This window comes from Cygnus olor, chromosome 3 (genome assembly GCF_009769625.2).
Source record: "Cygnus olor isolate bCygOlo1 chromosome 3, bCygOlo1.pri.v2, whole genome shotgun sequence".
NCBI classification, from domain to species: domain Eukaryota; kingdom Metazoa; phylum Chordata; class Aves; order Anseriformes; family Anatidae; genus Cygnus; species Cygnus olor.
This window is the reverse complement of record NC_049171.1, coordinates 48,608,861-48,634,010: the sequence shown is the minus strand read 5'-3', so window position 1 is coordinate 48,634,010 and position 25,150 is coordinate 48,608,861. Positions and strand designations below refer to the sequence as shown.

The 25,150-nt window shown below is 35.1% G+C and overlaps 1 protein-coding gene across 11 annotated transcripts in view; it reads right to left on the bottom strand.

Annotated features, from left to right (window-relative positions):
* Positions 1–25,150, bottom strand: part of ARMC2 (armadillo repeat containing 2) — a 67,221-nt gene that overhangs the window by 39,042 nt on the left and 3,029 nt on the right. For 6 of the 11 annotated variants that reach the window (XR_005818218.1, XR_005818217.1, XM_040551611.1 and 3 more), the window contains 7 exons: positions 23,961–24,208; positions 22,640–22,712; positions 20,214–20,382; positions 18,806–19,013; positions 15,490–15,540; positions 5,325–5,395; positions 1,386–1,478 (listed from right to left, as the gene is read on the bottom strand). Coding sequence is in view for 9 of the 11 variants with exons in the window: in XM_040551611.1 (XP_040407545.1) it covers positions 1,386–1,478; positions 5,325–5,395; positions 15,490–15,540; positions 18,806–19,013; positions 20,214–20,382; positions 22,640–22,712; positions 23,961–24,208 (913 nt within the window). In the remaining 2 variants the exon portion in view is untranslated. The remainder of the gene's footprint in view (positions 1–1,385; positions 1,479–5,324; positions 5,396–15,489; positions 15,541–18,805; positions 19,014–20,213; positions 20,383–22,639; positions 22,713–23,960; positions 24,209–25,150) is intronic. The other 5 variants (XM_040551605.1, XM_040551606.1, XM_040551603.1 and 2 more) reach the window with 3 other exon arrangements.

The window sequence follows — 25,150 nt, the reverse complement described above, 5'->3', positions numbered from 1 at the left end:
GCTGCAAACAAAGTTAAAATATACTGAATTACCAATAGAGCCACTCAAAACATTAAAATTATGGAATTCTAATACTTATTTTGATAGAAAAAAAATCAATTGTGCATTTAACAACCTAAATAAATCAATATAACTTGCATCTGCAGGAGGTAATGCAATTCAGTTACAATGTTTGTGAATATTCAAGAAACAGAAAAACTCTTAAGCTTTATGAGTTTTATAGTACTATATTCAATCAACTGATATGAAAGTCCCATTAGATAATTTCATCTACTATTAGAAAAACTAAGTCATAATCAAATGGGAAAAAAAGTGTTTTTTTGTTTTGTTTTTGTTTTAAACACAGACAAATGCAAACTAAGCCAAATCAAATAGAGACTGAAGAAAAGGGGCCTGAAAATTATTTTCCTTAGTTCCAGTTATATCAAGGGAATGACATAATTAGATTTTAACTCTAAATAACATTTTGCTTGCCTATAAAGAACATGTCACTATGAAAAAGGTTAATTCAGTGGCTGATATTTGACAATCTCAGCATTAAGCAAGGAAAAGGTGAAGTTGCACAACTGTTTTCAAATTTTCTGACCACTGTTTTTTCTACACATCAGTTACAGATGCGGGAATGAGAATCTTGCCTTTTTAAAATAATGGTACACTCTGGGAATCATTCAGCATTGTACAGGTGTTCCATGCTCATCTACATTTTCAAAATTATGCAAAAAAAAAAATAATTTTAATCTGTAGCATGCTATAACAAACTCTGTAAAAGATCCTGTAAAATTGAATCAATCCCCTAATTTGACACTCACTTTTATCTGCTTGTAAAAAAAACAACAACAACAAAAAAAAACTGCTTTCTATATTCCCACCATTCAAATAAATATAATGTTTATACAGGTAAGCTAAACAACCTTTTTAATGAAACTAAAATGATTTCAGGGTTCAATCTTTCAAGCCATACTTAATTTACTCAATTTTGCTTCAATATTCTGGGTCATTACATGCTTTTCTGACACATTAACACTTTAAGCATACAGGGAAATTTTCATTAAGATTTCCTCACTTTTCTAAACTTAGTTTAGACCTTCAGTACAGCCTATGCTCTTACAACAGTGAATCTCTGAAGTACTTAATTCTTAAAATTATTACCTCTTCACTGACTGCTAAGCTGGCAGAGCTATGACCTCTAAGATAAGCTATTTTAATCAGACAACGACTCTAAACAAGTGTTTTTTATTTTACACTGCTAAGTCACTGAACATATGAAAGCATAAAAGACTATATAGTCCAACTACATTTATTCTTCTGTAGTAAATACAAATGAGTCCCATGTCTCCTGTAGGAAGCAGAACAGAAAACACATTCTCAAGAACAGTGTTACCCACCGCTTTTCAGTTCCTGTAGAATTGGTAGAACTTTCATATGCCAAAAGATTTTTTCCTCTTCTGATTCATTTATTCTTGTGTCATCCTCTAAGCCTTCAAAACACATTCGAAACAAAAGCACGTATTCAGTGAAGGTTTCAACTTCTACACAAATAAATCATTACAAACACTTTATTCATCAATCAGGAAAAAAAAAGTCTTATTTTTCTATATCCTGGGTTATTTTACCTGTTCAAGATTTTGTTTCTGTTTACACTTTCTCAAAAAAAAAAGTTTCAAGCAAAACAACATGGATAAATGTTTTGATATGTCAAGCTGCAGTGTAAATCCAGATTTGTTTCTGTTTGCTGACATTAATGTTTCATTTGATTGCTGAATTGGAAGGTAATGAATACATTTACATCAACATGTCCTACAGTCTTTCAGCTCTGCATCCATATGACAGCTTATTCTGTGTTAAAAACATCCATACTACAGACAATCCTCCATGGCTAAAAATTTTATCTATTACACATGCACAATATTACACTAAGCTTGATTAACTGACACTTTATTCTCAACCAAGAAGTAAGGGAAAAGGTCTTACTAGTTATTACATCCTGTTAGTAATTCTAACCACTTTAAGCAATCAGGTTTTGAAAACTGCCTGATTAAATTCACATAAAATGCAAACTTATCCCTATTCTTTGTTACATGTTAGACAGTTTCTTATGCAGCATTTTGGGAGATAAATAGGAAAGTGCAGATATCAGAAAGATGTTTTGCTTCCAATAAACATGTCAGAAAGTTTGAAGTCAACAATTCCTAGCTCTCTTGGCCACCCTCAACCAATTTCCTACAAAGTGAATGAGAAAGCTACTGTTCATTGTCAGAAACCTTATCCACTTCAAAAACAGAAGTTTCAAGAAGAAAAAAAAAGTTTTTTTATAGTTTCTTCTGAAAAGGAAATATAAAACATATCTATCAGCAAACAGAAAGTTAAAAATTGGTAGACCAAAAAAAATCAGTGGTCTGGAATTCTTCTGCAAGCAAAACTGAGAGCTTGGATCTCTTCTCAGACTGGACAAGGCTGTTGGTGAAAATGGGTTTCTGTAAAAAAAATAGATTCCGGTACTGACTTTCATATGAATTCAGTATCACTGAGAATTATTCCAATCTGCTGTACATCCTTTTCACATTCACCTGGCACTATGTGAAACGACAGAACTCTGGTCTTGACCATTGGCCCACTATTCCTGGAGAGCCAGAGTTTCTGTGCAACTTGAGTTTGGAAGGAGCTAACAACTGCTTAAAGGTGCACGCAGGCATATTTCTGGAGTTCAAGATCAGGTTAATCTCCTTATCTTGATAGCAAACAAAGTTGTTGTTATAATGTTGAGGTTTGGTTGTGGGTTTTTTTAGTTTTTATGGGGTTTTAACTTTTTTTTTTTTTAATAGGGAAGTAAGCCACACAACTCCACTAAATAACAAGAACAAAGCCATATATACATTTAAGTGACAGATTTGTCAGAAAGTATCTCCTACTCTTTGTTACTAACTCTTGCATTTAAATCACAATGTAAATTCTTAGCCAGTTCAAACATAACAATAAATCTAAGACAGAATACTTAGAGGTTTGCATTCTGAGGACAGTGTCTCAGACCTCAAAAAATGAATGTGCTGAGCTTTACTGAAAGAGTGAAACAATTTAAAACTGTTTTAAAAGGTTTTTCTTTTAAAAAAAAAATCCAGAGATTTAAAAAAAAAACTCTTTTTTGTACATCCATATTGACTGTCTGTATCTTTTACACAGAGTAAAGCTATCAATAATATATGTTAGAATAGATCATGCAAAAAAAAAAAAGCTGCTGTTTCATAAATATATATTGTTGGTATGTGCATATATACATATTAGTGTAAGTACATATTATTAGGTAACAGAATTATTATTTTTACTTATTTTGCAGACTTTTTATTAAATTTTCCAGATCAAATGAACTCATAGTCTTGGATCTGAGGAGTAGTTTAACAAAAACACTGCAGCATTTGCAGTGAAAATTCTGTTCTGGATAAGGTAAGAGCATGGCTGAAGTGAGAACATTGGAATAGCTTCCACTTACCTTGCCTGCCACAAAACCCACATATTTACTTAATTGTCCCTTTTCTTTCTAATTGAAAGCTACTTCTTGTAAATGCTAACATGGGATCAACTTCCTAATCATGCACATGCTTAACTTTATGAAGCAATAAATAGAAACGTTCGTGTATGTATTTGCAGATATGACCAGATGTCTTACTAGAAAAAAAAATAATTAACAAAGCCATTTAATTTTTAGTTCAGAACAAAAAGAACTGAAGTTTTGTGCCACTCTGCTGCAATTGTCTCATATCCACCAGGAAATATAAGAACCTAGAAGTTGTATCATGGCATATTTTTTTAATCAGGTATCTCTTGTAACTACCAAAAAAAAAAAAAAAAGGTTAATACTACAATTAGTGAACAGTATTAATCCTAGCAACAAGAATGAGCAGTAGATATGTGATTATAAAGAAAAGCAACATTAATAAATTATAAACTTGCAGGACTCACAGTCCTGGGAGATTTTTAAGGTGCAGATGAAAAGTTACGGTACTAGTTGTAGTTGAAATATTGCAGAAACAGTCCTGAACCTTCTTACTGAGCAAATCATAATTCAATAGGAAAAATACTCAAGCAAAAGAGTTTTGCAAACTGAAGTTTGTTGTCTCAGTTTTCCACAGGTCTTAACCACAGCTTTGCATTCTGGTAAAAAAAAAAAAAAAAAAAAATCACTAATCAGCCTACATTTATTGGTTGCTGTTTTTAGCATGTAAATACAAGAGCCTTAGCAACACTGAGCTTTCAAAAGCTGTGTGCTGCCTGACTTACTGTGTTTAGCCTTTTCGTGGAATACTTAGTGGCTACGACTACACCAATATTAAAACGGTCTACCTCCTCTCTAAAATGTGAAAGTACAAACAGAAATCTGAAAATAGAAATAATCTGTGAATGAACACTCCCTCTGGTTTACAAAAGTTTTTGAGAATTCCTACAGCTATCCCACTATTTATTCTGGGGTTAAGGATGAAGTACACATGAACTAAGAAAGCTATATAATGTTAAAAAAAAGTAGATATAAAAAGACATAATCATAACACACATGATTTTTCTCCAATAGAATAGTAGAAATAAATTAAAAGGCTTGTAAATGGAGAAGATACAGCCCCACAGAATAAAAACTCCCATGATATATTAAGTATTCCCAGTTCCTCTAAGTAAATGAAAGCAGAGCACATCACAGCTTTTGTCAGAACAATCCAGAATCACAAAACTGCTTAGTTCTAGTGAAATAGTAATAAAGTAACAGCAAAGTAGAAAACTTCCAAGTTTGCATACGAGACTCTGAAATATGTACTTGCTATGTATGAACCATGCCAGTTCTCAGAAAATATTATTTAAAATCTGTTATGTAAAAATTAGCAAAATGCAGCCCTACAGGGGAATCTAGAATCTGTATCTTCAGCTAATATAGCCTGAGATAGCCTTATTAGTTTCAGTGCAACTATGCAAGCTTACAAAAAGCAATGGACATTGCAGTGTTAATGGATCGGCAAATTTTTAAGACTACATATGAGAAAACCAAGAGAGAAAATATCAACAGATTTTAGGGTGAATATTTCTTGAATATTGTTCCTGTATACCAATACTAAAAATACAATGCATTTAGAAAAACAAAAATACAGTGAAAAAAAAGATCTTCAAATCACAAAAATTAGATTATATCTATTTGAATGTATTTCACATCTGCAAATGTAAGAATAGATTACACACACACACACACATATATAAAAAATCAAAAATATACAAAAGATATAACAATAATAATAATAAAAAAACACTCCAGTTTTTCGAGTGGAGATTGAAATGCTTTATATAAGTACCTGTTAGTCTTCTCTTCCACCCTGCACTTCTTGGCCACAATGAACCTACACCAGGCTTTCTCAGCTGGTCACTAAAAGATATACACACACAGAAAGTTTAACAGAATACAATGCTCAAAATGCCTCCTTCTTCACATATACTCAATACAAGATACATGTATTAATAACTAATTGGAAAATATAAACTACTTTTACTAATTTGTTAGTTTATTTGCTCATTAAAATGACACATTAAGTACAACTTTCTTCAGAATGTATTACAGAAAGCTCCTTCAGAAATACCGACATATTTACACCACAAGAGGTCACCCTTATGGAATACAAACTAACATATTTCCACTTATACAGTAAGACTGGAAGCTGAACCAAACTAAACTCAAAATGATCCAATTTTTATCACCATGAATATAAAATTTACTACTTTAAAACTGTAGATTTATTCATGCACAAGGACAACGATTTCTTATGATAGAATTAACACTTCTAAAAGATTTAATGAGAAGAATTTTCAAAGAAACAAACCTTGATAAACTTTAATCTAAGTATGAGAATTTTCAGATCTGCACGAACTATTTCTAACTGCATAATGTAGACTAGTTTTGTTAGTAAAAGAAACACATTATGTTGTCATTTTTTGTAAAGCAATGCCTTAATTCTTGTTGATTATATTATTACACTTTTTTTGGCCAAAGGAAATTGCTACATACATCTGTGATAAATCTATTGTTTGCATATCTATACACCCAAGCAGTGTTGATCTACACGTATATAACATAGACTCTATTATTAAAACAGGACTCTTTCCTCCCTTAAATTCTGTACTGAAAACAAAGGTCTTCATCTATATTTTCTATTCTCAATACATGCTTAATTTAACACTTCTTATTCCATTTACAGTTCACATAACAATACAACCTAATCTCCTAAATTTCCTTCTATGGCTAACAGTAGTGTGTTAGCAATGTTATTTCATTTTTTTTTAACCTGTTAATTCAGTTGCTATAAAGCTTAAAGCTAAACTGTTTTTTAAGTGGTTTGCTGGATTGGCGCCTAAATCCTGTCTGCCAGTCCAGACAGATGTAAGTCATCCTATCAACAGATGGAGACAAAATAAAACACAAAGCTCTTGTAAGATCACTTCCCTATAAAAGGGACTGGAAAGCTGACTGTGATCAGTCAAAAATTTCCCAAGCAATCACATTACAGAGGAACACTTGCTTTATTATGGCTAACAGTGAATCATGCTTTCCTTTACAGCATGAGGATTTAAGTGCTCTAAAATCCAAACGCTTATACAAACTGTCTTGAAATTACTGAAGCTCATACATAGCATTTCCTAGTCATCTAGGGAAGAAATGACTTTAAAAAAATAGATAAGTGCTAATATCCCTAAAACAGACCGACATCTGTATATGCATAGGCTAAGAAAGAAGGTTCTACAGTATACATTAAATACAGTTTAGTGTTTTAACACAAATCTATACTTGATTTCATTTATGTGAATAAGTTGTTCTACAAACTCCAGAAGTTTCAGAAATGATTCTGTAAGGTTTTGTCATCCCTGAAATCAAGACTATAACCTCTGGAAAGGACACTGAATAAGCAAGAGAATAACTACTTCAGTCACCTAATGCTAATCCAGCTATATTCAGAAATCAGTATCCTAAAACTTACATGTAGGCATAATGACACTATGGCTACCTATATAGGCATGACTGCCTATATGAATATAGATGTTTGAGCTTGCTCTTCTCAGAAAAAGAGTTACCTATATCCTGTCCATGTCTCTTCCTCTAAAACATTAATCCATAAGAAGAATTGAAGAAACTTCAATAGAGACAATCCTACAAGTTCTGTAGAATACAAAACCAGCTGAATAGAAGAGACCCTGAAGCAAAGGATGTGGTAACCTGAACAGTTATCAGTCTATGTATAAGCAATGAAGGGGAAGACCATGTCAAAGTCTGAACTGAGGTTTTAAAAAATAAATAAAAGCCTGGTTAAAACCTATGCTTCCTTAAACATCAGTATCAATAGGTTTAAAGATATAGCTCTTTGCAAACGCAGACTGCTGCGCCGCTCGTATTCACAGAACTGAGGAACTTTCATTATTTTCAGAGAAAGAATACACTGAATACATATATAAATGAGAGCAACTGGTGGGCATGCTTATCTTTAGGGAATATGTACAATTTATGAATTTTGTGAGAGATTATAAAATCTCTTTATGTATCTTTACCATGCTGTCAACTCCATTTTAGTCAGTCTTTTGCTTCTTTGTTATCTTTTCACTTTCATGTAGGGCTGAAACTTCTGCAGCAAGATCTGGTTAAGAAGTATGCAGTTAAAATGTAATCAACCTACTCTAAAAAATAAGCTACCTACTATTGAAGGGAACTGGCTTGTCAAGAGAGCAGTTGCCTTGGAAACAAAGTCAATTGGCAGAAATCTGATCAGCTGATAAGGGACTCATCAAGAAAATCAACTGACAGAGGCTCTGATGACTTATAGAGGAGGAAAAACTTGGCAACTGGTTCATCTTTATCCCTCTTATACGAGGGAAATCACAGTAGCCCGTATGAGGAACATTGCTTTCTTGAATGTATGCAGATCATGAGGACTGTCAAGTAATGAATACTGAAGGGAAAGCAGTATTCATTCAGAAACTCTCTGTGTTTATATGTTTGTTTGTTTTTCTAGCTATGAGCCTCTGTTAATGGTAAATTTGTACTCTCTCACGTTCAGCAGTATTCCAGGGAACAGCACATTTCTAAGAACTGCATCCCAGAGGCAAAGGATTGGGCAAGCTCCCTCCAAAGATGCTGCTTATGAACACAAAGTCTAATTCACAAACATGAGTGTAAGAGCCCAACAGAGGAATAGTGCTTGGGCTCTTTCCTTCATACTTCAGGGCCTTAAACATCTCAGAATGTGGCCACCTCCTTACTTGTAAAACAGTCTGGCAATGGGCCTGAATGTGGGGCCTTAACTTTCCCTTCAGTTAAACTGTTAGCATGGTCGGCGATGTAGTTTTGGCCCAAAAAAGGTAGCATGCTCCTTGACAATGGCCTGGACACGGGGCACAGACATTCCCAGTTTATGTGGGAGCAAAGGGGTTAAACACGCTTTCATTGTATTGACACAAACCATGACAAAGCAGTTGGCTGCCAAGCCAGAGGCCGAGTCCTCTTTTACTTTTATTAATAATTAGTACAGATGTAGCCCTGGTGCCCCAACGATTATCTAGCTACCAGTTAAGAGGGGTACATAGCATAATACTAATGTAAGTTAATGCTTCTCTACAGAATTGCCTCTAAGAAGCATGTTTGATCAGTGAGGCAGCAAAGCTTAATGAGAGGAAGCAGTGGCTGTATGAAGACCCCAAAATACCCCAACTCATTTTTGTTGACAAAAAAATGGAAGGAATTAACATTGAAGAAGTTTCTGGAGACTGGCTAACAAAACACCATTTTCTCTCCACCAGCTCCATATAAAACAGTAGCGTATCTCAAACATCAGCAACACTGAATCCAGAAAAGGTTATGTGGAAGACAGTTTGGAAAGACAAATAGCAAAACTTTGTCTTCTGAAGGTGCCATCTGCAGAAGCTCCAATACTACTAGAATTTACAGAACATACACTTTTATAAAAATATGAAACAAAACATGGTCTAGTTAGTCCAAAAGCTTGTCTTCAACTACTCTTTTTAGTATATAAACAGATGACAAGACGCAGAAATACAGACACTCACAGAAAGACATATTCAGAAGCTCCTTCCTGATAACAAGCTTTAGTCTGCATTGCTGCCACATGAAAGATCTCTTATCATCCACGTGCTCTCAATAATACATTGGCCTCAGTGCTAACCTATAGTAGCATTTTATAAAGTAATATTTAGTTAGGGTAGATTTAGATTATTTTAAAATAAATTTCTAGAGCATCTTAGTTTATCAACTCTGTTTTCTTTAATTTTTGATGTTTTTTTTTTTGTCAGAAAACTAATTAGGAGCACACAATTACTATACATCTATATCTGCACAGCATTTTCATTACCAATTAACCACAGTTCTAATTTTCTCAGTTCCTTCCTCATAAGCAAACCTATCTACGCCACTGCTAGTTTCATTGTTTGGCATCAGAGCCATTTTATTTCTTGTCTTTATTTTGATTAGGTAAACAAAATCAGTAGTGCTTAATCTAAAAGTGCACTGGACATTTATGTAACAAAAACATACAAAAGCCACAATAGGTCATGCAGACTCCATCTTGTGCAGTGTCTTCTAACAGTGACCAACAGGCTTCTTTGATGCTTCCAGGAAATAGAGGATGCTCTTGGGGTGTCTCACCTAGTTGTTCTCCTTCAGTTTCTGCCCTCACATTGTTCCCCCTTATGCATTACCCCCCTCCTTTTTCCCCAGTAATCACTGTAATCATTCTATCTCCTCCCCTCCCCCTTTATTTTTTTTATTCTTTGCCTTTTAGCCCCCACAAACTTACTTCCTCCTGGTTAATTTAGAACCCAGAAATGTGATTCAAGAGCAATTTTGTTTTGGATCCTTGGTGTACTGATGTTTTCAGGTCTTCAAATGTCTAGAAGAGAACCAAACTTTTCACAAGGCTCTGAAAGTAGACTAGGCACTGCAATAAGATGCAGACTCTTTATACATAAATAGAAGCACTGAATATTATCTTTTACAAACATACCTTGCATGCATTGGGAAGCCAGACATAATGTATCTACACCCAAAATCAAGAAGTCTGACTAAGTGATAAGAAGAATAGACATAGAGCAATGCTAAGCGGATCACGGGGGCCTGCTCAGGCAAGCCAGTAGGACAAGTATCAGTAGGACTACTAGACACAAAGGGGTTTAATTCCAGGCTAAATCATAGCGGTGTCTCCTCCAGTAGTGGGTAGTCCTGAAACAGGTATGCCATTCAGAAAGACTGTTCTTTGTTACTGATGTATGTTCAGAGCATGACTACAGCTACACTATAATTCAGGTTTATTTTTAATGCTAGCAGTATTCAGGACTGCATTGTTCTACTGGTTAGGATCATTTAATTATTTAAGCAGGTCTGTATTTTCCTTTCAACCAAAGATTCACAAATTCTATATGGACTACAAAGGGAAAACCTGCAAGGGTAAGTTGTGGAAGTATATACAACCAGTTAAGTCTCTAAAAAGAACAGTCATGGGTAAATAATTAGTTTTCTTCTTTTGAGTGCTCATCATACTGTGTCTGATTACAAAAAAAAAGTCACGCTGATGATTTCCACAGACAGAAAAATATGATCTGGAAAAGTGTCTCAGAGTACCCTTTGCGTCTTCATTCAGCTGGACAATGCTATACTGTGAAGCTTCAGAAAGACCACAGTGCTTATTAAAATATGAACAGAACTTCTTGACAACTCTGCAGAACTCATTTACAGGCATACAGGTACTTGTACTATAATTGAAGAGCCTTAGCTAAAATCAGGAGGGTGAAGGGGAGAAGAGCTTTTACCACACAATCCCTCAAGAAATCCCCTAGTTGAAGTGCATATTTTCTACTACAGCTCAATAACAACCATAGAGTTTTTCTGAAAATTTTCAGGTCGACTATATAGGAAGAAATAATGACACATCTCATGCCTAACACTTGCTAAGTAGATTGTAATTGTGGAAAATATGGCTTAGGGAAATACCTCACAGATGAATAGCTCTGATAAAGCACAACTCTGAAATAAACTGCTTAACAGGCTAGAAGAAAGTGTAAAGTCAGTGCAAAAAGTCGTCTTGTCCCTAAAAAAAACAGCAGGATCTGCTGCAAGAACCTGAATCTTTACTAACTAATGTATTATCTGCCTAAAGGGTATTATCTTACACAGGATAAGAACAAAGGCTCTCCTGATACATGTTAGTAGCAGACTGAAGTACCTTTGTGGAAACACACATTAGGGAAAAGGGTCTTGGTGCACACAAGTGCATAGAAAAGAGACCTTGAAACAAGGGAAGGATTCTGTGTCTCCAAACTTAGAGATACATGAGGTCCCAAAAACTAATAGTACAGGTCATATTAATGTCAAATATAAACCATGTCCTGCCACATTTTACCTGTAAGATTATATTGAATAAGAGGAACTGGAATCACACAGGAGACATACACATGCTTCCCTTACTATGAAACAAGAAAACTTCCCCCCAAAATTTTTGTTGACATGTATAAGGTGCAGAATATCAGGATACTCAGGCTCTGAAAGAAATACTGCAAAGTCACTGTGTACTTATCATTGGTCAACACCCAAAATTTTCCACCACAAAACGTATGAACCCCTAGGAAATATAATGCTGAAGAGTGAACTCTTCATCATAACACCATGTATCGCATTGGTGGGTATGAAACTTAGCACTGGTATTCTAGATCATTATTTGAACATGCTGCCCCCAAAGGTAACACAATAAAACACATTCAACAATTTTCTGCTTATCTGCAGTACATTAACAGAAGAATTGAACTCTTCCATAAGTTAAGGTCTTTAAGCCTTCAAAACACAAAAATGTTTCACTTCACCCTAGAGGACGGGCAACTTTGATAAGGCTTCTAGATGTTAGGAAAAAGAGAAAGGCAGGTCACTGCTGTAAAGAACATTACATCAAAAGTTGCAAACTTGACTCAGAAGAGATGCTACAAACTCCATGGAGTAAACATGAAGAAAACCAAGCAATTCAAAACTATGTATATGTGCACTGTATGTTTATCTTCCACATGGGTCAGAGGCAGACAGGCTATGATCAATGCTGTCCATCTGTGTTAGACTATTCATTAAAATCTGAACAGTTAGCTCAAGGCAGAAAAGGGTTAGCCACTAAACAATCCAACACACTCTTAAGAGCTTTTGATATTATAGGCAAACAAGTACGATTCCCGTATGCTTTCCCTGGGATTCAGTAAATATGCACCACTTAAAATTAGACTGAACATCTAACTCCCATTGGAGTAATTATACTTTGCAAGCCAACAATTCAAGATCGCTATCTTTTCTTCTTTTAGGTAAACAATCATTACAATCAGAAAAGCTACGCACTGTAAAAAAAAAAAAAGATACTTCTAATGCGAACACTTCGTGAAGACAGCAGTAGCTGTCTTACAGGTCAAGATGCAAACCAATCTTCTTTCCATAGCAGTGGAATTATTGCTGCTAAAATTTCACATTTTGAGTTTGAAATAATACCACTCATATCACTTGGATAGAAAAGCAGTATTTAGGAGGACTACACTTGAAAATTTTATAGGGGGACCTATGTGGGTGCTCAGCACCAAAAGTGCTAGTCAACATCCACAGATCAACTCAAATTTCACACCAGTTGAAACACAATCAGAATTTGACTCCTCACCAAAAAAAAACAACCAAACAAACAAAAAACCCACCACACACCAAGGTTCACAATTCTTCTTGATCAAGACTCATACACTCCAATCCTTCTGATAATAACAGGTGTACTCTGCAGCAGACTTAATCATCAAAAGATTGTGAATATAGTAGAAAAACTGGATTGGAAACTCCAGCCTGACTCCCCAGCTGCAGGGTTTACTATCCTTCTGGTCTGAACATGAAGCCAAAGATGGCCTTACACTAAAAAAGCATTTAAAAAAACACTGAGGAGTAGGAACAGATACACACTGAAGAAACTATTCAGATAATGTATGTTATGCAAACCTACCTCCTGTCTATACACAATTCCAATTGATACTTTTGAACCTAAGCAACTAATAGGAATTGTTTTTAGCTTTTGGCAAAAATAAGAAAATTAATATTTTAGTTAATTGCTTGTTCTTACAGAAATTAATTTCCAATATGCCATTTAACATTTGCATTTTTATTAATCCATTTATTCTTATTTAATTATACTATCCAGGTATTTCATGTTGTCAAAGGACACCAGAATTAGTTTTCTCTATTGTAATTTATTGATCGAATGGGGAATACGTTTTTTAACTTATTTTAAACCAGGTGATTTCTTCCAGACCCACAACATAGCACCTGCAAAGGCATTCTGTCTTTTTAGACACAGCATTGACCTTCAGTGAGCTACTTAAAGAGAATGTGTTCCTATTTTGCTCAACTACTACTGAACTTTCCTTTCTATGATGTGATCTCAGGGACAAACAATGTAGGTAAAAACACAACGTGGAAATAAGTAATAGATGTGCCTCAAATTAAAAAGAATTAGTATAACAGCTCAATATTTAAAGGCTGTTTTTCTTTTAGAAAACAAAGACAGTGTTTTACTTGCAGACAGCTAAAAAAGGTATAAATTAAAGTATTAAACCAATTACACAAATTTTCAATCAGTCCTGTTTCTCAGCTACAAAGATTTTCAAAAGCATACAAATAATTGAAAAAGGATAATTGATTATATAGATGTCCTGAAATTATTTCAAGAGTTAGAGGATTATATCATAAGTAACATCACCAAAAAGGACAAAAAACAAAGGGAGTGAAAGGTATAACTGAGATTATCTGATACTACTGATAAGAGAAAGGATAAATAGTACAGAGGCAACATAATTTGCGAAAATATATTGACAAATAGGCCAACTACACTCTGAGTCATCCTGAAGATGAGCAAATAACAGTTCCTCTATAAACACAATCATGGGCATAGTCCATTACTTATGACAGCTCCAGCAATGAAAAGAATACAGTATTCTGTTTATACAGGCTGTTGAAGAACTTTGTGTACATATTCTTTTAAGCCATAGTATTTAATAATAGAAATTGATGAAAACCCTATATCCTCATCCTTTATATTCTTCAGACTTTGAATTTTCTGCCTAATATGCAAAGTACTATTGATTATTTCTATTTGTGGCAGGATATCTTTAGGCAAGCAGACAACCAACAGATGAATTCTCATCATTAAAAAAAATACACCTGAAATACTAGCCTAAATACTCTAGTCTGAAAACCACAGCATCTTCATCTTCCTAACCTGAATCTTGCATAAGCATTCTCATTCTAAACAAAACTTCAATCTAAATTCGTTATTATTCCAGTCCTACCTGGACTGTCCATTGCCTTTCCTTTACTCCTTCTGTGGCAGGCACTTCCATTCCGGTGCCTCAATTTCAGTTAGTAATAAGAACTCTCAAGACCTAGATTTCCCACATTTTGAGACCAATAACTTAAGAACTAGAGCAGAAAGACTCCCTTTGGACTAGACAGCAAAAGCATGCCTAAACTCTGCTCTGTCTTTCACAAGTGAATAGACTAGAGATAACTGTTGCCCGTTGCTCTTTTTCCTCAGAAGTCTGTAAAATTTCTATTCTGCAGGTACCTTCTTGGAAGAGCAGCTATCACATTTTCTTTGGAAAACACTTTAAAAAACCCTGCAAAAGCTTTTCCACCACTTGATTGTTTCTTCCTTAAATCAGTAGTCTTAACAACTAGTGAAACTGAGGCAGAAATAGAGAAAGATTAGTTAAGAGTAGATTAATCTTCTGCTTCTATATCTTCATAAGAACTCCAAAAGTTATGAATATATATAATGAGCAAAGACAAATCCTGAAAGGAAGTCAGGATAATCTGCAGCAACATCAGCTAAACAATACAGCAAGCTGATATTCATATTGTATCGTTAATTTTAAAAATTCAACCAGAGCAAAATAGAATGGGTACTCTCTTTAGGAATGAAATCTCTCTCCTCTGTAAGTATCCTTTTCTTTGAGGAAAAAAAAGAAAGGATATTTTGGGCACGGATGTGGAGCTAGTTCAAGCTATCAGATAGAAACAATTTCCAGTATTCATCCGCTGTTTTTATTGTCTTCTATTAAAGCATTCCAGAATTCTAAAAAGCACAGGAAAGAGAAACTTGTCTTACGGAAACAGTTAATGAATGCTTAAGAATTACATCAAACAGGCATTTACTACAAACACCAGTAGTGATAGAAAATAGGGCATAGTACATCATCTTTACAGCACCTTCTAATCCTTTTGTAGCTATTTATAGAAATCATTAATTAATATAAGCATAGAGCAGGCCACTTGGGAGCAAACTGTTTGCCACCAAGCTTTTCCTTGCTGAAGGCACCTATGTTTCTAAGCAGTCCTGGGATGACATCTAAGCTTTCAGAATATTAAGAAATTGGAGGAGGAGAAAAAAAAAATTCATCTTTTCTCACCAGGGAAACGGTTGCTCTTCATCAGCAAATCTGCCATCACCGGTGACACTTCTGTTGAAATACATGAATGCAGAAAACATTTTAGGAGTTTCATTTCTATAGTAATCACAATAGATGGCAGGGCACAATGGCTGGATGAAGATGTAAACAAAACTCAGCTTCCTTGTGATTGTCAGAAACCGCTCTTTGCTTTCCTGAGGCAACATGTCAATAAATTCAATCTGCTTCAATTAATAGATCTTTTCTATTATAACTAGATGGTTATTTGAAAAACAGTATTGCAAAACAAATGACAAATAACCCTTCTCCCAAAAGGTCCTTTTTTTTTTTTTTTAAAAAAAGCGCGTCTTTATAAAGCAGTAGTGATTTCATTAGTGCTATTCATTCTTTTCATCAGTCCTTTGGACAACAAAAGAATTTGAGGTGGAAAGTGAGCAAGTCTATTGCTAGAATAAAATACTTTCCTCTTGTTCCCTTTGAAATAAATGTAACTGCATTAATAGCAGGAATTTGCCATGCTATTTTGGCACGCCCTACAGTTCCACTATTAACAGAAAAACAAGTTCATTAGAAAAATTATTTTGGTACATACACAGGAAATGCAGGGAAAGGACAGTGAGGAGTCTCAGGCACCTTTTCCTATATTTCCTCTACAATTCTCTTGCTTAATTATTGCAAGGGTTTTTAGATCACTGGGAAATAGAATTGAGGCTTACACAACTGCTTAATATGGAAGATGACAGGATTCCTGATAATAAAAGCTTTCACATTCCTCTAAGTCCTCACCATATTATTGCTGAATTCAACATACTTTAAATAGAAAGTATCTTTTAACTTTGTACAAGATGCCTTAAGTATGTACAACGCAAAAGTAGCTGCAATCTAATCATATCAATCACCTAGCAAATATAAACATGTTCTGTTGAGAAAGAACGCCAAAACTCTACTATTGCAACGATCCCTCTATGGTAATGAAACCTTGTATATACAACTCCTATCAAGAAGAAACTCATGGAAATACACTGGAGGACAGATTTGTGATACCTTTCAACTGCCTTGTCAGATGAAGAATGACATCTCTGAACTTAGAAAAGGATATAAATCAAAGTCTGCCTGGCCCATGTAGTATCATGTGAATACTGAACTAATGTGTTTATTGGCATAAGTCTTAGTAATGACTTAGAATGTATGAGAGCAGCTGAGATTACTTAGAACCATTCCATCATATGATGACATGAACTGCTTGGGTTGATTGAGATGGGAAAACAGCCTGAGGGACCCTTGTCCTTTACTAAAGCTAAAACAACTGGTATTATTCTTGTGCACATTGCAACATCACAGTCATGTCTGTTACTCAGAAACATATGAACACCTAAATGTTGTTAGTGACCTTTGGGACAAGAGTACAAGCTGCACAGGCAGATCTTTTAGGAAACATTGGCAAAAATCATCTTTGTCTCACATACACAGAAAGCATGCAAAACCCACAGAAGGTGGTAAAGATGCACCATTCAAAAATACACATCTTGCATTCAACACCAAAAGAGGGAAGAATGTTATGCTATTCTTCTGTTTTAGAGAAAACAGATTTAGAAAATCTTAAAAAAAACAACAACAACAACAACAACAAAACACTTGTGGAGCTCTCAAGCTTATCATAGAATCATTCAGGTTGGAAATGACCTCTAAGATCATCTAGTCCAACCTTTAACCTAGCACTAAAGTCCGCCACTAAACCACGCTACTAAGTTCTACATCTACACATTTCTTGAAGACCTCCAGGGATGGTGACTCAAGAAAGTCACCAATAAAGGATAAGCACATATTTTTTGAACAGATAGCAGGGATGTATGATGAGCTCTAAATTAACTACTTAAGCATACCTGCAAGATTTAAAGTTACGACTCAGAAAGAAGGTCATTCTCTCCAGTTAGTAAAAGTAGCAAATGACCTTTTCTTTTTAGAGACACTGGGACACCATTAACTAACTACACATTTCAACTGCAATACCAAATTACTTCACACCACAACTTACTACATAAAAGTCAAATTACAGCAACTTATGTAGTATGATAATCCATACAGTTTTTAGCTAGAAAGTCCTCAGGGTCACTAATTTTTTCCTTTTCCCTCCCCTCATACACACAAAACTTATTCTTTGCTCCCACATCTCTGTTCTTTCTGAATCTTTTTTTTTTAAAGCTGCTTTCAGTTTAATATAAAAGAAGAGCATTACAATAGCTCTGCTATGTATCAGTTCCTGTAACAGCTTCAATGGACAACATTATTTAAACTATTCAGTACCATCACCAAGTTAATTAATTAAGTTTTGTTGTTGGGTTTTTTTTGTTTGTTTGTTTTTTAAGAAAATACTCCCTAGCGACAAAGAAGCATTAGAATACCCAGGGAAATAATTTCTTCCTAAGCATAACAACAAATTAGAAAGAAGATATTTACTGGCAAACATTTGTATTTAATAGTGACCAATTGTTTACGGGATGTGTTTTGAAAATTGTTATTCGTTCTTTGTTGTAGAGATTGTCAGATCTGTCAATACTATTCAAACAAAACAGCTATTTGTCCAACTACTAATGCAGCAACTGATACATCTACTGACCAGTCTCATAGAACATTCCTCCCTCTACAAGAGGGTTGTTTTTTTTTCCCCTCTCTTTAATTCTGATCTGAAAAGACTTAATAGTGAATTACAGAACGGATACCATCTACGTTCACTAAGATCAGGCCGCGTGCATGTAAATCTCACTAATCTGTTACAGCTCTTTGATCACTGACAAAACTGAACTAAAAAAATTCAAAGCCCACATAAAAATCTGCCTGCATTTCCAATGAGTTTATGCCAATTTTTGTGTATGAACATATTCCCCCAATACCAGAACTGAAAATATGACTCTACTCATCTATGGACCTAACGTAAGAATGTGTAGAATGTTAAAACAACAGGCTTGAACTACAAAAAAATAAATCACACTGAATTTAAACTTGAGTATTCTATATGGATCTATTGAAAGACTAGGTTTTGAAAATATTAATGATCAAAAAAATTAAAGTTATAGTATATCAAGCAACTCCCTACCTACAATTTTTGGACAAATTAGTCTTTTGAGTGTAGAAACTTCCTTAGAACAGAACTATTAAATTCTTTTGCCAGCTAATCTGAACACAGTTTTGTTTTAATGCACAAATAGCACTACCTTAAAATTCCATCAATTCTAAATATTTTGATACTCACATAATTGAATGACTAGAAAGAGCATTGTGTGGAAGTTGCACATCGACATACTTGAGCAATACTGACCTTTCACCTTTTAGCTGAAATAAGAAGTTTCCTGCTGTGCCTTTTAGGACATCTTCCCTCTCCAATTTGCCGCTATGCTCATTACAAATTAATTGTCCACTTTCATCATTAAATGGTGTGTATGCCCTTTGCTCTGTTAAGCAGATATCACTACTTCTGCAAAGATTACTCATCCTAGCAGGTTCTTCAGAATGTAGTTTCTCTTCATCTGAAATAGCCAAAGAGAATATATTTTGCAGGACTGTTCTTACACAATAAATACACAGGAGGGAGCTCAAAATGAACTACTTGTTTGTCACGTTATATTATCAAAATTTCTTTGTATCAATATAAAAAGTGAGAAAGCTTAAGACAATTTTGAGCAAAGTATTCAAAGTTTTTTTATGAACATTATTCCTTTAAGTTTTCTTGTTTTGTTTTTAATGTTTTAATCTTTCAACTTTTAATTGCCCTTTTACAGACAAGTGGATTGTAACTTGTGATAGAAGTGATTATTTTTTAGAATCTGAATATTAAGAAGGCAAGAAAAAGGCAGCTGTTATTCTTGTACCTTGGTACGTACCTGTTATGAAAAGAACCTGCAATAAAAACCTAGGTAAACACAGGACACCAGAATCAGGAGAAGAGGCAACATGAGGCAATAACTATGTTAGGTTCTCAACTTCTCCAATTAGTCACATCAACATATTAGGGCTAATGGATACTTCTACAAGATGTACACAGTAACAAAGTAATTTTTTGTGTCTGTGTTAGCCTTATTTTGCAATAAAGTAAAAAATGAGATATTCAGTTTATCATATAAAATGACAAGAATTGTCATCATTACAAATGAGTCATCATTAAAAACAGAGTTCTATCACATTATACAATGGGAGAGTGTGCAGGAAACCAAGATCTCAAGTAATTTCATTTCCCATCTGCAAGAAAATTACTTTTACATCCCACATTTAGTGACCTTTATTAAGTCTCCACTAATGAAACTTAACAACAAATATGAAATAGCTGGAGGCCTGTCAAGACATATCACTCCTATTTACTCTTCCTTTTATGCACAAGAATCCATCAGAAAATCTCCTTAGATGATGCCATCTCGTTCTCTTTAAACATTTCAGCATTTGCTGTTAATTTTACTCACTGAAGAAAGCTTTCAGAAAAAAAACAACACCACAAAAACACCATTACAAAAACCTATAGGAAACGAAGGCACTTGAGAAGCTTCCAATTTATTTTCAGAAGTGAAAGCCAGTATCATTTTTTTTGGAAATCACATTGTCAAAACTGGTTTTTAAACCATTTAGTATTTTTAAAACTTACTCTGAAAGGACTTGAAAGCTCTTTAATACAATAATTAATGTAACTAATGATAACTTCATGATGGGTTTTAATATATAGGAAATGAGATACTTACTCTGATCAGGAGGAACCATTTTAGCAGGAAAGACATTTCCCTGAGAAGTTCTTCTAAATAAGTGTGCCCGAGCACTGCTGATTTTTCTAACCTCCGCAGCATCCATAGCAGGCTTTGGAAGGGATATGGAAGGATCTTCATCTTTTGCACAAGTGACTAGTACTGGCTTCTGTCACAAAGATAAAGAAGAAATTTTAATAAAAGCACAATTTCATTTTCATTTAAGCAATTTAAAAAAAAAAACAAACACAAATGATTATATAAAGAGATAAGTTCAGAATAGAACAGGTAAGAGTTATTTGGGTTTGCTCATTAAGAGAACATATCCAAAATCTAATGATAACATTCCACTGAATGAGCCAGAGCACTTATACCAATATCACCACAGAAAGCCATTTAAAAGTAAACCTTCAAGGGTACAAAAACCAAAAATTAACCAACTAACCTAACTTGCTCAGCAAAGCAATTGAAACTTGGAATTATTTATTTCCCTCAGAAATACTTATTTAACATCATCTGCAGTGCACTTATTTATTACAAGAATGTTCTGCCAAAGACTTTTGCTAGCAATTCTAGAGGCACAACTGTTCTTTACAATTTGTTTTTGAGCACTAAAGTAGTATTTTCAAAACACTTCAAACTTGTTCACATCATATATACCACTTCCTATCACACTGTGCCAAATCATGCAGATCCAGAAACTTGCAAGTTCTCATTTTATTTGTCAGTATCTCACATCTTAGAGGATGTGACCAACACTCTGAACGTCAAAACAATTTTTTGTGCCTTACATAAACATGTCACCCTCTAATATCTGGATTCTCAACCAATTTTCTTATAATAAACAATTTATTTGAAAGTCTTCAGTTTGATCCTCTGGAGCCCTCCCTGGCATTAACTGAAGATAAAAAAGAGCTGAGACCCACTGCCCACAACTAATTTGAGCTCTACATTTGCAGTGTACTAACTTGTCTCTGTTGGTAAAGTGAGAAAGGCAGGCTTTTTTGCATTGGTCTTAACAGTAATGAAGCTGCATTGAGTGCCCTCCCCCAACTCACACAGAAGCTAAACAAAAAAATTAACACCAACATTTAAAACTGAATATAGATATATTTAATCTATACATATAAGGTATGACATTCCTTGAGAACAGTTTTTCTTGCCTAACTTCACGAAGAATTCCACATTTAGATTGCTGTACTGAAGGAATACTATATACAGCAAGCACACTTAACTGTTTTAGCACACTCTGTTCTCTCTGATATTAAACAATGACCGTGACAATCTTATATTTAAAGATTAAATATAAAAATGTACAGAGCAAATACACTTCTAAAATGAAAATAATTCAAAATTTTCACAGAGGGAGGAAAGGGGGTTCTTACAAGTACCTCTACCCAATTTTTAAATAAATGACAATCAATTACACTTTATATGTGTGTAAGTCAGATACAAAACACCATTAATTAAATTACCTTCAAATTATTGATCACAGGATGGCTGAGGTGGGCAGGGACCCCTGGAGGCCACCTGCTCCAACCCCCTGCTCAAACAGGGACACCCAGAGCTCCTTGCCCAGGACCACGTCCCGGTGACTTTTGAGGATCCCCAAGAGGGGAGGCTCTCTAGGCAACCTGTGCCTGTGCTCCATCACCCACACAACACAGAAGTGCTGCCTGGTGTTCAGAGGGAGCCTCCTGTGTTCCACTTTGTGCCCACTGCCTCTGGTCCTGGCACTGGGCACCACTGAAAAGAGCCTGGCACCATCTTCATTGCACCCTCCCTTCAGCTATTTATTTACATTGACGAGATCCCCCTGAGCCTCCTCTACGCTGAACTGTCTCAGCTCTCTCAGCCTTTCCTCACAGGAGAGGTGTTCCAAACCCTTCACCATCTCTGTGGCCCTTAATGGACCACCAACTACCCAGTTGCTCTGTATCATTATTGTGCTGGAGATCCCAGAACGGGCCCTGTGTTCCAAATGCAACCTCACTAGTGCTCAGTAGAGGGGAAGGATCACCTCCCTCAGCCTGCTAGCAACGCTCCCTCTAAAGCGGCCCAGAATGCCATTAACCTTTTTTGCAGCAAGGGCACATTGTTGGCTCACGTTGATGCTTGTGACCTTTTGGTATTTTAGTCATCTTAAACAAGAAAGCTGACTCAAGTTTCCGTCTTCTAACTCTTGTTAATGTCACTTATAATTATAATGCAGTACAGCAATATTTAAACAGTATAAATTATTTTAAGCTTTATTTTTGGAGAAAAAAAAGACAGCTGACTTCATAAGTCTCGGACTAACATCATGACAAGCTTCTTTTTCTCCCCAACCTATTTCAACAATATCCTTTCCTACCACTGTGTTGCACTATATAAATTCATATATTTTCCATGTCAACATTTCATAGAGTCACGTCCAAAGTACTTACATAATCCAGTGGGCTAAGACGAACACCAGAAACCGGTCTTGATTCCGCCAAATCAAAACTGGAAGCATGAATACTAGGATAAAGAAACATAAAATGAATAAAGCAGTGATTATATTTGTGTATTGTTTTATTTATTTTAAATAGTATGCTTCCTTCCTTCATCAATGACTATATAGAAAAGGATAAAGAAAGGAAGGGTAACAGAGCACTTTTACACCACCACTCTTCTTTGATGAATGCTATTTAACTTTAATATCTGGCTATTCAGCAGCATCAGGGGAGAAGAATTACAAGACTGCCTGTACATGTGCTATGATACAGTATATTTCATATACATCTACAACAATTCTCTAATATAAGCCTAAATTCATGTACAAACCCAACTGTGGTTAGCACCAAAGCTGTCTGACACATACTGCAAAACACTGCAGGGCAGAAAAATCAGATTTGTAAAGGCATGAGTGTACTCCTTGCTGTAGCACAGATGTCAGCCTGAGCTATCTTATTACCTGGTCACCAATAAACAGCCAAGTCACTCTCAGGTTCCTGCGTTCTGTAAGAACACAACACTACACAGTGTGGAATATAAGACATGTAAAGTGCTTGAAAACAGCATGGCCACTGACTTACTCGTATCACCATTCAAACATGGTTTAGCATCCTTTCTGGCAGGCCTCACACTTAACATTACAAATACACCTCCTCCCTACAGTCGTTACAGCTCCCCAGGTATGACAATTCTAAAAAAGGACTGGGGAGATGGATGTAAAAAAAAAAATAAAATAAAAGGGAGGGACGAATATCAAAAATCATAATCAAAGCTATTGAACTCTGAATTATGCTAGGTAACAAAACCACATACAGATATGTAAGAAATAATTTGAGTACTATAAAAATGCTCAGTTTTAAACAGAATTTAATTTCAAGAGCTACAATTTTATATTTAAAAAGATCTCAAAAAGCTCTTAAAAAAGATCTGGCATATGAACAGTTTATGTGGAAATAAGCATGCTTTCACAGTTTCTAAGGAAAAGCTGAAAACTATTTCAATTTTTAAAGTATTGTCTTAAGAAAAAGTAGTGTTAGAAACCATTTTCTTATACTCTTCTTTGCATATGAAACGAGTGTAACAACTGCCTCTTCTAGCTCTAATCCACAGGAATTTCTGGGACATGTAGATTTACAACAACAGTAGACATTATTAGAATAAGGTAAAGGATGTGATTAGGAATACAGACAGGAAAAAAACACCAGAAACATAATTTGAGAGTGAGATCTCTTGCTGCTAAAGAATATTTGAAAAATCTTAAAGTCATTGTACCTAAAAACCGAAGGAGGTCTATTTTGAGGAGCTAGTGAGGATCCAGATCCAAAAAGTTTCCTTTGATTCTCTGTAGGTGTAAATGGCCTCTGAGTTCTTAGTGTTCGTAGATCATTTCTGGCTTCATTTATAATCTCAGAACTGGTCTTCTGCTTCGGCACTGAAAGCCTGTAGAAAGGTTCTGGCTCTTCTGTATTTTTATTCTTTGAAGTTCGCATTCCTCTGCAAAGCAGTGTACAGGAAGAACACTGTAAAACATATAAAGAAGACACAGAATGTAATGCTAGTTTAAAGTTACAAATTATTAATGCATTAATATTTTTTCTACCTTGATGTACTAAAAAAGATACTACCAAAAAAAAAAAAAAAAGATCTGAGAGAGCAGAGGTGGTAGAAAATAAGGACTTACCGATACTGTTTCCCTCCCTATTTCTCAGTTCTGTGGGAAAATACATCTGAAAGCACCTGAGGTGGAGGACCTTTATTTTTTTTTTTTAGTGGGAGCTAAAAAAACAGCATGCTCAGTACCACTGTGCTTTCTTGGCCAAACGTGGTACTCTCCAACACTGAAGAAAATTTGTTTCTTAACACCTGAATACTTGTAGTAATCAAAACAGGAATTCAATAATATGCTGCAAAGAGATACTTTATTTCCTGAGCTCATTGGAAATAACTAATATAAGTTATTGACTTTACCAAGGGCAGCTTCCTAATAACTGAAAGAGGTATTGTTATCAGTACGATAAGCCAAGACAATACATTTTTTTCTTTTTCTGAGAGAAATTCCTCCCCAACCCACACCCAAGCACATGCAAACACAGATAGCACTAATGTAAGATAAATCAGCCGAAACTTCCAATCATTGTTCTGTCCTGCTGCATCTTCTAGCAAACACAGTGAGCAGTGGAAGACTCGCTTCATCAGTCTCTCAAGCCCCGCCAAAATCAGCCACTATCCTGGTGCAGTTCTCTGTAGATATCATCTTTGTCATTTTGCAGCTAACTCATCAAAAGCCTTAAACCATTGAAAATTCCATTTGTTTTTCAAACTTACATAAACATAAAAATATGTTTCTGTACCACCTTTGTCTCAGACTGGTATTTGGTAACTTCTATCCTCTCACACAGTTTATGACAATGAACTGACAGTAGACCAGATGCTGCCATCTTGGTTATTTCTAAACTATGGAG